Source organism: Sinohyriopsis cumingii, chromosome 4 (genome assembly GCF_028554795.1).
Source record: "Sinohyriopsis cumingii isolate HCF-2022 chromosome 4, ASM2855479v2, whole genome shotgun sequence".
Classification (NCBI taxonomy): Eukaryota; Metazoa; Mollusca; class Bivalvia; order Unionida; family Unionidae; genus Sinohyriopsis; species Sinohyriopsis cumingii.
The window spans coordinates 53397416-53410549 of record NC_142964.1 but is presented as its reverse complement, the minus strand read 5'-3'; the positions used below and the strand labels follow the sequence as shown (position 1 = coordinate 53410549).

General features: G+C 36.5%; 1 protein-coding gene across 4 annotated transcripts in view; it reads right to left on the bottom strand.

Moving 5' to 3' along the window:
* Positions 1–13134, bottom strand: part of LOC149801169 (uncharacterized) — a 104233-nt gene that overhangs the window by 10560 nt on the left and 80539 nt on the right. For all 4 annotated transcript variants that reach the window (XM_089955194.1, XM_089955196.1, XM_089955195.1 and 1 more), the window contains one exon: positions 2039–2190. In XM_089955194.1, the coding sequence (XP_089811320.1) occupies positions 2039–2190 (152 nt within the window). The remainder of the gene's footprint in view (positions 1–2038; positions 2191–13134) is intronic.

Genomic DNA, 13134 nt, shown 5'->3' with positions numbered 1-13134 from the left:
GGCTACTTATGGTCAGTGGAGATGCTGACAATGTCAGGGAAAGTGGAAATGGCTGCTTATGCCCAGTGAAGATGATGACCTTGTGCGGTAAAGTGGATATGGATACTTATGGCCAGTGAAGATCCTGTCAATGTGGGGTAAAGTGGAAATGATACCTTGTGCCCAGTGAAGATCCAGAGAATGGGGTAAAGTGGAAATGATACCTTGTGCCCAATGAAGATCCAGAGAATGGGGTAAAGTGGAAATGATACCTTGTGCCCAATGAAGATCCAGAGAATGGGGTAAAGTGGAAATGATACCTTGTGCCTAATGAAGATCCAGAGAATGGGGTAAAGTGGAAATGATACCTTGTGCCTAATGAACATCCAGAGAATGGGGCAAAGTGGAAATGATACCTTGTGCCCAATGAAGATCCAGAGAATGGGGTGAAGTGGAAATGGCTGCTTATGCCCATTCAAAGGTAGATTGAAGCGGATATGTTTACTTATACTTAGTGAAGATCCTGACAATGTGGGATAAAGTGAAAATGGCAATATATGCCAAGTGAAGATGATTATAGTGGTGTAAGGTAGAAATGGCTACCAGTACAGAGTGAAGATGCTCAGCGTGGGATAAAGTGGAAATGCCTACCTATGCCTAGTGAAGATGCTTACAGTGTGGGGTAAAGTGGAAATGGCTACCAATGCCTTGGGAAGATGCTTACAGTGTGGGGTAAAGTGGAAATGATTACCAATCTCTAGTGAAGATGCTTACAGTCTGGGGTAAAGTGGAAGTGGCTACCAATCTCTAGTGAAGATGCTTACAGTATAGGGTAAAGTTGAAGTGGCTACTTATAGCCAGTGAAGATGCTTATAAAATATTTATAGAAACACTCTAAAGACAGACTGAGCTAATTTCTCATTTGGTTTGTGAAATGTCTCTGAAAAATTGCTGATTCTCTGAAATCTTGTTTATGCAAGTAAACATCATGGCAACCCAATGCATGATTAGTAGGAAATTTTGCAACACATAATAGGTTTATATGTTCAGTGTTTTCATATGATCTTGAACTAGCAACAATATGTTTGGAATAGGTAACAGACAAAGGTTTTTCTACTTGGAAAAAGCTAAAGGAAAGAGCTGCATCCAAAAGAAAGATATGGATGCCATATACCAAGCCAATGTCATCAATTAAATGTTGTGCAATGGTTGTATGAGGTCTTTCCAAATTTGATAAAAGAGACAAAGCTATTTGAACCCCAAAAATGTATACAGTATATAGTAAACCCCAAAAATGTATACAGTATATGTTGTTGTTGTTGTTGGGTTTAATGCCATTTTTCAGCACACGATAGGCTATACATGGCGGCCAGTATTAATGGTGAAGGAAGAACCCGGGAAGACCCGGAAAGAACCACCGACCCACGAGAAGCTACTGGCAAGCTTTCTCACATACCCACATATACAGTATATAGTAAACCCCAAAAATGTATACAGTATATAGTAAACCCCAAAAATGTATATAGTATATAGTAAACCCCAAAAATGTATACAGTATATAGTAAACCCCTGAATTATGTATACATTGCATTCCTGAGAAACCTTGTGCATGCTGAATTTCACACAATACAGTATATAGTAAACCCCAAAAATGTATATAGTATATAGTAAACCCCTGAATTATGTATACATTGCATTCCTGAGAAACCTTGTGCATGTTGAATTTCACACAATACAGTATATAGTAAACCCCTGAATTATGTATACATTGCATTCCTGAGAAACCTTATGCATGTTGAATTTCACACAACTTCAATCCATCCATCAATGAGGAACTGAATCCTCACCCTGGCTGAACTCATAAAAAAGGCAGTTCCTGCTTGGGGACCTGTCCTGCAGAGTCATGTATAAAATGACTGACATGCATTCCATGTTTTCCTGCATGGGTGTTAATATTAATTCACATAAATGCAGGGAAGTTGAATATGAATAAATTGAGAGTTTACTGTAATTACATCCTATGGAACCTTTTTTACATGACATATGCAACATCCCTTACTCTTTAAATGCCTGGTCACACTCTTGGCGACTGCGGATGTAGTAGCCATCATGCATTTCTTGCTGAGCTCTCTTCTCTAACAGCCTATCCTTCTTGGTCTGATTCGACTTGGTCTTCAACCATTCCTTGTAAGCTTCCTCATTCTCCTTGGCCTGCCAGGAAAGATCAGAAAACCTTATAAATATAGTCTAGTTCTATAAATCTCATGTGATATATTCAATTAACGTGTATACAGGAGTTCTGAGTGATTTGCTAATGTATATATATACACCCAACTTCTCAACATTCCACTCATAAAACTGCAAGAGAAACTGGAACTCTGTGCACTAATGAAATTGCGTTATATAGTGAATTAAACTACAAAACAAAAAAGACAATTACTCTGACAAAATCATCTGTCGATATATGCATCTTCAGGTAATGAACATAATACATGTACTTATAAAATTTTATAGTAATCCATCAAAAACTTAGGACTAGCTGTGCTAACAAGGTGGTGTCACACACTGCATTAATTTAGCAACTAGACTAAAAGGCAGTACCTGTATCAAAATTATGGAACCAAATTTATTTATTAAAATGTGCATTTTCAGGTGATGATAATAATATTTACCAAGTTTCATATCACTCATTAAAAACTGAAAGACTGTAAAACTGTAAGACTATTGTGCAAATGAGATTGTGTCATGTACTGCAACAAGCTGCTACATACAAAAGGGCAATAACTCTAAACAAATTGCTATGGACATCTGCAGGTTATGACCATAATATTTGTCAAGCTGTATGGAAGTCCGTATAAAACTGCAGGACAATGTGTGTCAATAAGACTGCCATGCATAGCATTATGTTGCAAGATAAAAAGGGCATTAACTCTATTTAAAACTCGCAGAAGCAAAGTGATTAATGATAATAATAATAATATTAATAATAATGCTTTACTTGTAGAGGTGACTCATTAGTCAAGGACAATTTTCCCTTGAGGCCCTCTTAAATAGAGTATAACAATGCACATTATAAGAAGATAGTATATACATCTTCAAGTGATGAACATACTGCGCAGCTTACTCTTTAACAGACGAAAAATACCCTTGACCATTTGTCAAAAATTCCTCCTCCTGTAGGGTCATTCCAGAATGTTCCAAAGTGCAACCCATAGCTACCTTGCCCATCCACACAATCTTATTCTTCTTCCAGACGAAGCCCTAATTAGTTGGACATCAGTGCAGCTGTGAGAAGGGAATGTAGCAATAGCAACTGGTAAGTATTATATCAATGACATTAGCTTTATCCCCCTACCAACATTACAATATCAGTATTACTTAACCCGATGCTAATGTGTAGCTGAATTTGCCAGTTTGGTAGAAGGCTGATCATCTCACAACTGATGAAGGAAACAAAACCCCAAGGAATATTTAACCTCATCGTAGATAAGTAGACTACTGCCAGACTGTATCGGCCACTTTTTGAGCTAAGAGTATTGGTCAGCCCTAAAGAAAATATGCCTTTGCTTTTGTGATTCAACAAGTGGAGAAGGTAGTGTGAGATAAGGCTTTCATCATATCCTCCAAAGACAAAATAATTAGAAAGGCCCATGACACAGTAATGGCTCGAACCTCATGGGTTTTAATTTTCATGAATGAAAGGTATCTCTCAACCAAGGAATGACAAGCTATCTCTCAACAAAGGAATGACAAGCTCTCTTGATAGTTAATGTAATATACCTTGAAATGGTGGAAGCTGAAATATCGCCTGAGCCCTTAAGGGGAGGAAAAGGGGCTTCCTACCATTATTTCTCCCTTAAGAATTTGCCAAATATAAACATAAAGTTCTAGTTGGACATAAAAGTCTATCTTAATCATCTCCAGCATGGATATGACTGAGACTGGGGATCTCAGTCAGGAGTGTTGGAACTGACGGAAGCTGTGTTTTTGTGCTAGTAGACTTGATTGACAAAGGATTAATAATTTCCAATTAACCTGTTACAGCCTTGCTCTGTGACAGGGCATTAAACTCACTCATTCAGCTGATGGATGGTAAGGAGAGCCAGAAAACCATCTTGAAGGCAACGTTCTCAAACATCTTGAAGGTAAGGTTCTAAAACATCTTGAAGGTAAGGTTCTAAAACATCTTGAAGGTAAGGTTCTAAAACATCCTGAAGGTAAGGTTCTCAAACATCCTGAAGGCAAGGTTCTCAAACATCTTGAAGGTAAGGTTCTAAAACATCTTGAAGGTAAGGTTCTAAAACATCTTGAAGGTAAGGTTCTCAAACATCCTGAAGGTAAGGTTCTCTAAAATATTGAAGGTAAAGTTCTCAAACATCTTGAAGGTAAGGTTCTAAAATATCTTGAAGGTAAGGATCTAAAATATCTTGAAGGTAAGGTTCTAAAACATCTTGAAGGTAAAGTTCTCAAACATCTTGAAGGTAAGGTTCTAGAACATCTTGAAGGTAAAGTTCTCAAACATCTTGAAGGTGAGGATCTAAAACATCTTGAAGGTAAGGATCTAAAACATCTTGAAGGTAAGGTTCTCAAACATACTGAAGGTAAGGATCTCAAACATCTTGAAGGTAAGGATCTAAAACATCTTGAAGGTAAGGTTCTCAAAGGTCTTGAAGGTAAGGTTCTAAAACATCTTGAAGGTAAGGTTCTAAAACATCTTGAAGGTAAGGTTCTAAAACATCTTGAAGGTAAGGTTCTCAAAGGTCTTGAAGGTAAGGTTCTCAAACATCTTGAAGGTAAGGTTCTAAAACATCTTGAAGGTAAGGTTCTAAAACATCTTGAAGGTAAGGTTCTAAAACATCTTGAAGGTAAGGTTCTAAAACATCTTGAAGGTAAGGTTCTCAAAGGTCTTGAAGGTAAGGTTCTAAAACATCTTGAAGGTAAGGTTCCCAAACATCCTGAAGGTAAGGTTCTAAAACATCTTGAAGGTAAGGTTCTAAAACATCTTGAAGGTAAGGTTCTCAAACATCCTGAAGGTAAGGTTCTAAAACATCTTGAAGGTAAGGTTCTCAAAGGTCTTGAAGGTAAGGTTCTCAAACATCTTGAAGGTAAGGTTCTCAAAGGTCTTGAAGGTAAGGTTCTCAAAGGTCTTGAAGGTAAGGTTCTCAAACATCCTGAAGGTAAGGTTCTCAAAGGTCTTGAAGGTAAGGTTCTAAAACATCTTGAAGGTAAGGTTCTAAAACATCTTGAAGGTAAGGTTCTAAAACATCTTGAAGGTAAGGTTCTCAAACATCTTGAAGGTAAGGTTCTCAAAGGTCTTGAAGGTAAGGTTCTAAAACATCTTGAAGGTAAGGTTCTAAAACATCTTGAAGGTAAGGTTCTCAAACATCCTGAAGGTAAGGTTCTAAAACATCTTGAAGGTAAGGTTCTAAAACATCTTGAAGGTATAGTTCTCAAACATCCTGAAGGTAAGGTTCTAAAACATCTTATGGTAAGGTTCTCAAACATCTTGAAGGTAAGGTTCTCAAAGGTCTTGAAGGTAAGGTTCTCAAAGGTCTTGAAGGTAAGGTTCTCAAACATCTTGAAGGTAAGGTTCTCAAAGGTCTTGAAGGTAAGGTTCTCAAACATCTTGAAGGTAAGGTTCTCAAAGGTCTTGAAGGTAAGGTTCTCAAACATCCTGAAGGTAAGGTTCTCAAACATCTTGAAGGTAAGGTTCTCAAAGGTCTTGAAGGTAAGGTTCTCAAAGGTCTTGAAGGTAAGGTTCTCAAACATCCTGAAGGTAAGGTTCTCAAAGGTCTTGAAGGTAAGGTTCTCAAACATCTTGAAGGTAAGGTTCTCAAAGATCTTGAAGGTAAGGTTCTAAAACATCTTGAAGGTAAGGTTCTAAAACATCCTGAAGGTAAGGTTCTAAAACATCTTGAAGGTAAGGTTCTCAAACATCTTGAAGGTAAGGTTCTCAAAGGTCTTGAAGGTAAGGTTCTAAAACATCTTGAAGGTAAGGTTCTCAAACATCCTGAAGGTAAGGTTCTAAAACATCTTGAAGGTAAGGTTCTAAAACATCTTGAAGGTATAGTTCTCAAACATCCTGAAGGTAAGGTTCTAAAACATCTTATGGTAAGGTTCTAAAACATCTTGAAGGTAAAGTTCTCAAACATCCTGAAGGTAAGGTTCTCAAAGATCTTGAAGGTAAGGTTCTAAAACATCTTGAAGGTAAGGTTCTAAAACATCTTGAAGGTAAGGTTGTAAAACATCTTGAAGGTAAGGTTCTCAAACATCCTGAAGGTAAGGTTCTAAAACATCTTGAAGGTAAGGTTCTAAAACATCTTGAAGATATAGTTCTCAAACATCCTGAAGGTAAGGTTCTCAAACATCTTGAAGATAAGGTTCTAAAACATCTTGAAGGTAAGGTTCTAAAACATCTTGAAGGTAAGGTTCTAAAACATCTTGAAGGTAAGGTTCTCAAACATCTTGAAGGTAAGGTTCTAAAACATCTTGAAGGTAAGGTTCTCAAACATCCTGAAGGTAAGGTTCTAAAACATCTTGAAGGTAAGGTTCTAAAACATCTTGAAGGTATAGTTCTCAAACATCCTGAAGGTAAGGTTCTAAAACATCTTATGGTAAGGTTCTAAAACATCTTGAAGGTAAAGTTCTCAAACATCCTGAAGGTAAGGTTCTCAAAGATCTTGAAGGTAAGGTTCTAAAACATCTTGAAGGTATAGTTCTCAAACATCTTGAAGGTAAGGTTCTAAAACATCTTGAAGGTAAGGTTCTAAAACATCTTGAAGGTATAGTTCTCAAACATCCTGAAGGTAAGGTTCTAAAACATCTTGAATGTAAGGTTCTAAAACATCTTGAAGGTAAAGTTCTCAAACATCCTGAAGGTAAGGTTCTCAAAGATCTTGAAGGTAAGGTTCTAAAACATCTTGAAGGTATAGTTCTCAAACATCTTGAAGGTAAGGTTCTAAAACATCTTGAAGGTAACGTTCTAAAACATCTTGAATGTAAGGTTCTAAAACATCTTGAAGGTAAGGTTCTAAAACATCTTATGGTAAGGTTCTAAAACATCTTGAAGGTAAGGTTCTAAAACATCTTGAAGGTATAGTTCTCAAACATCCTGAAGGTAAGGTTCTAAAACATCTTATGGTAAGGTTCTAAAACATCCTGAAGGTAAGGTTCTAAAACATCTTGAAGGTATAGTTCTCAAACATCCTGAAGGTAAGGTTCTAAAACATCTTGAAGGTAAGGTTCTAAAACATCTTGAAGGTAACGTTCTAGAACATCTTGAAGGTAAGGTTCTAAAACATCTTGAAGGTAAGGTTCTCAAAAAAGGTTCATAGGCAGTTAGAGACCACAGTACATAAGAGATATTCCATCTAATCACTAGCAAGTGAAACACTGATATTTTTTTGAAGCTTGAAATATCTTATCAGGTCTGATATGTGAAATTTTCCACCAATGGCCAGGCATTTAACAAATTGGAGTGTGTTCGATAAAGCTTCCCTATAGCCTTAGATAATGGAAACAAAGATTGTCTTTTTTCAATCAGGGAAAAAAGAAACTTGGTCACTGCACTCACAGAGTGGAGATTGTCTTTTTTAAATAAGGGAAAAAAGAAACTTGGTCACTGCACTCACAGAGTGGAGATTGTCTTTTTTAAATAAGGGAAGAAAGGAACTTGGTCAATGCACTCACAGAGTAATAATTGAGACTGACATGTTTTCTACTACACTAATCACAAAAGATTCTCTACTTGGCCTCTTGGATCTTAGATGTAGATCATCTCTGGGGCTGAATGATGCATTCAGTGAATTTCCTGGCAAACTTGTCATGGCATTGAGACCATGGGAGAGAGTCCCTGTGCTGAAATAAAAGTCCCTCCTCCAGGGCTATTTACTGGGCAGGTTGACAAGATCAATGAACCATGATCGTTGGGGTTACACATGGGCTATCAAAATAAGAGCACTGGAGTTCAATACTTTGTAATGTACTTGTGGGATCATTCTGAAGGGTGGAAGGCATAAGCAAGCCGAAGGTGATCCCATTGCTGACCTAGAGAAATCTGAGCATTCAGAGGGTCCCATTGTTGTTTCCAGCTTGCCAGAAGAAGAAACTTGGGAGGATGAAAGTGCAGTCTTCATAGAGAAACCATGTCCACTGCTGAGTTCAAAGTGCCACTTCAGCATCCAAGTTGGAGGTGCGAGTGGCCTGTAAGGGTTGTGAACCACATAACTAGCTGCAGAGACCTCAATGTGGGAGAGGTTTATATACTACCCTTAAATTGTATAGCAAACTGATGCCCCTTATCAAACCTGTTTGGAAAGCTCATTATCATAGCTGTGTAAGGAAGCAACAAGAGATCTAGCTGAGAGATAGCTCACAAGTGTTTCTCCAAGCTGGACAGAATCATAGTGTCATCAAAGCCTGAAAGCTTGGGAGACAGATCAATGGGTTAGACACGGTAAACTTTGTTAACCACTTTGGTGCACATGGGCATGGTAGCCGAGGATTGGACTTAAGAACATTTTGAAATCTCCCTATAGGAGGATGAATTTTCATCATAAAGTCGAGGGTATTTTCCATCTGGAAAAGAGTAAGTTATGCAATAACAACAGGTAACATATTAGTGACGTTAAATGTGCAACCAATATTGTGTCATACACCACTTTAAAATGCATGACAAAATGGGAAATATCTCAAAATGATTTGCTGATGTGTGCATTTTCTGGTGATGACTATAATATTTACCACGTTTTATGGCAATCCATCAAAATAATGTGGGACTAGTTGCATTAATAGCATTGTGTCATGCACTGCATTATGCTAAAAGATAAAAGGGCAATAACTCTAACAAAAATTGTGGGAAAAAAGTGATTTGTTGACATGCATATGTTTAAGTGATCACCATAATGTTTCATGGCAATATAATAAAAATGATTGGATTAATAATCCAACAAAAATAATGGGATAAGGTGCACTAAGAAGATTGTGTCATACACAACATAAAGCTACAAGAAAAAGATTACCCAAAACAAAATTGCTTGAGTAAAGTGATTTGTTTAAATTCACATCTTCAGGTGATGACCATAATATTTATCAAATTCATGGCAACCTCTAAATCCTGCAGGACTAGCTGTACTAACGAGAGTGTGCTATACACAGTAGTATGGAATAAAACAAAGGGCAATAACTCTAAAAGCAATTGCAGAAGCAAAGTGATTTGTTGATCTGCTCATCTATAGGTTATGACCATAACATCCATCAAAAGCTGCAGGACTAGTTCCATTAGGGAATGCCAGAAAGAAGGATGGAAAGATGCATGGATGGACAGATATGAAATTACTGTATATCCCCACATTGATAGGTGTCATATAAAAATGGCAGTCGAGTCAAATGGCTGTTAGAAAAACCGATCATTCTTCATGACCTGAATGAATTTATTTGCTTATGATATCAATGGGGCTAGCGCATATAGAATCAGGTAAACGTCCAACACTTGATATCATATGATGCTAGCACACATAGAATCAGGTAAGTCCAACACTTGATATCATATGAGGCTAGTGCATATAGAATCAGGTAAAAGTCTAACACTTGCCAGATAAACTACAACATTTTTTTGCACACTTATCATGTCACCCCTAATACGTTTATTTTACTCTGGAACAGAAAAGTCAGTGGGTAAAATCACCCACCCCCCCATTTCGACTAAAACCATTACAAATGAAATGTAAAATTAACAGAATTTGGCAATTACCTGTCAAGTGAACTCAACAGGAAGTTGCTCATTTTATGAACAGATCAAGTTAAATAAAACAATGAAGTTGATAATAAATGGGTGTGTGAAAATTGATGAAAACAGATGTATCAGATAACTCAAAATAACAAGGAAATCTCACTTATCATGCATAAAATAAAATCACATCTTTAGCTCCTGTGGCCTTGACCTTGTACATAGCAGCCAGGTTTCTGCCTTTACCCATGGTTAAGACACATATTAAACTTAAGACAAAAAGCCACAGCAAACTAAAGTCCATAAACCACATTATCCATGGATGGACAGACAGATGGAAAATGAATTAACAGTCAGAGAGATGGAAATATGGATACTGTATGACCTGTCCTGCATCTCTGGCCAAGGGGACAAAAAGAACCAAAATTTCTAAATATCAGGTAGATTTATCAAAGAAAACAAAGGCAGGGCTTTCAAATATGATCTGATTCAGTTAATTTTTTGGCACAAATTTTGAGAGCATTCCTGAATCCCACAAATGTGTTTCCAATAATGGACCCTGAATACAGACACTTTTCTTTCTCATGACTTTGATATGGATTAATAAGGAATATGAATAAATGAACATGCTTCCAAGAGACACAGGAAGTTTGTTTCATGTGGATACTGTTGTATGCATACTGAGAGACTGCAATAAATGGAGTCTGAATTAATGCAAAATTAATGTACACCTCAAGAAACATCATCTGCATCATTTTAAAGATAAATGCTACAGCACAAAGGTTTGAAAATATTTAATACAGGCTTCACTGTGATATTGTTCTCTTTGCAACATGCTCGTTTTTTGATTATGGTCTTCTTTCTGATAAACAGATTCATTGTTATATACTGATTTTGGTGCAATGGATTTCATTGTGATATGATTTTCTTGGTGCTATGGCCTTCATTGTGATACAGTTTTCTTGGTGCTATGGCCTTCATTGTTATATGGTTTTCTATGCATTATGGCCTTTATTGTTACAAGACCCTCATTGTAATATGGTTTTCTTGGTGCTATGGCCTTATTGTGATGTGGTTTTCTTTGTGCTATGGCCTTCATTTTGCATTGTCTTCAATGTTATATGTTTCTCTTTGCGCAATGGCCTTCATTGTTATATGGTCTTCATTGTTATGTGGCCTTCATTGTAATATGGTTTTCTTTGTGCCATGGCCTTCACTGTGATATGGTTCTCTTTGCACTAGGGCCTTCATTGTGATATGGTTTTCATTGTGATATGGTTTTCTTTGTGCCAAGGCCTTCATTGTGATGTGGTTTTCTTTGTGCCATGGCCTTCGTTGTGATATGGGTTTCTTTGTGCTATGGCCTTCATTGTTATATGACCTTCATTGTGATAGGGTTTTCTTTGTGCTATGGCCTTCGTTGTTGTATGGCCTTCAATGTGATATGTTTTCTTGGTACTATGGCCTTTATTGTGATATGATTTTCTTTGTGCTATGGCCTTCATTTTGTATGGCCTTCATTGTTATGTTTTTCTTTGCACTATGGCCTTCATTGTTATATGGAGTTCACTGTGATATGGTTTTCTTTGCAATATGGCCTTCATTAATATAGGGCTTTCATTGTGATAGGGTTTTCTTTGCATTATGGCCTTTGTTGTTATATGGTTTTCTTTGCACTATGGCCTTCATTGTGATATGGTTTTCTTTATGCTATGGCCTTCATTGTTAAGGTGACACTCCACAGTTTCATATTTTGCACAGGGTTAGAATTTTAAAGAAAAAGAATTTCCCAGGATTTCTTCACTGGTTATACTGGCTATATAATAAAGACTTTGTACATCTTAGGTGTTATTAAAAGAACTTTTAATTCCCTTTATTTTGATGTATGATTGATGGGTGTAATTTAGGTTCTAGAGTACACAGCTTGGGCTTGCTTAAGATGTGCTCATATAAAAATACTGCCAGTTCTGCATGGTCATTTGTAATTGGTTCATTGTACTTTCAGTAGCTGCTATTTTCTACTTCAGCAAAATTTGTTTTCCCTATTTTAATAACTGCTAAAGCTAGTGTACTTTTTATTAATTCTGATTAATTTGTCAAGCACAGGGGAGCATCCATTTTGTTGTATCGTGTGCTTAGGTCATCTACAATTTCTACAAGTACAGTATTCAAAGAAAAGTCAGCCACATTACATAAAAGTAGCATAGAGGTATGCCAATATTATCTATATTGTGCATGTTACAAATGCAAACAACTTCACCTTACATATGTCACTCTCTTTAAAGTACATATCAACTGGTGAGTGCCCCCTAAATGGCCTTCATTGTTCTATGTTTTTCTTTGTGCTATGGTTCTTCATTGTGATATGGTTTTCTTTGTGCTATGGACTACAATGTTGCATGGCCTTCATTTTGATATGGTTTTCTTTGTACTATGGCCTTCATTGTTATGTGGTCTTCATTGTTATAGGGCCTTCATTGTTATTGAGCCTTCAATGTTATAGGGCCTTCACTGTTAAAGGGCCTTTATTGTTATGCCTGAATGCTAAGCATGATGAAATTTTGTGAAGCAATCAGAATGTATGAACTAGACTTACACCAAAAAGACAAGTATGCCCTGCCAGTATGGAATAGCTGAAAAACCCTTGGTTAAAGATGAAAGGAAAATGGCAGTCAATACTTGATCAAAACACCATCAAATTGTAAAAGAAATTATTTTAAAAAAATCTAACCTGGTTGTTTAGCATGAAAGCTTCAAACTTTGGTTTATGTTTACAAAGTTCTTGAAAAGTTATCAATGAGAAATTAAACCTATAATGCAATGGTAAGACTCTAAGTTGAACAGGGCAATTTCTGAGTTAAATTTGATGGAAAATGGTAAAACTTCAAGGTCTATCAAATCCCTTTTCCATTAATTCCCTCAAAAGGTATCAAGTAAAAGCAAAATTTGTATCAAGTAAAAGCAAAATTTGTAACAAAAACTACATAGAAGGATGAATGAAGCATAAACAGCTCTATATACAATGTCCATATTATATAAGGCAGAGGCTGGGCATGGCTAATGGTTGGTGGAAAGACGTAAGAATGCTTGAACCAAAAGCAGAAAGCATAAGGAGTAATATATAAGAAATGGAAAAAGCACAATCCAGATGGATGTCACTTTTCCAATAGTTTCTTCTCAAGCTTGCTGATATAAAGTTACGGAAAACATTTTATAAAAATGTAGTTACAAGTAGCTAAACCAGTCACATGCAATTAGACAAGCTGCTGTTAAGATATGTAATGATCAATCAGGACAAATAGATTTATCAAATCATGTTCTCTAAAAGATTGTAAATATAATTTTTATTTAAATCCTTTCTTTGAAAAGCATTGGTGCAAGTAGCTAAATTCTAAAATAATATTTGATTTTACATGTATTTCAGTGCA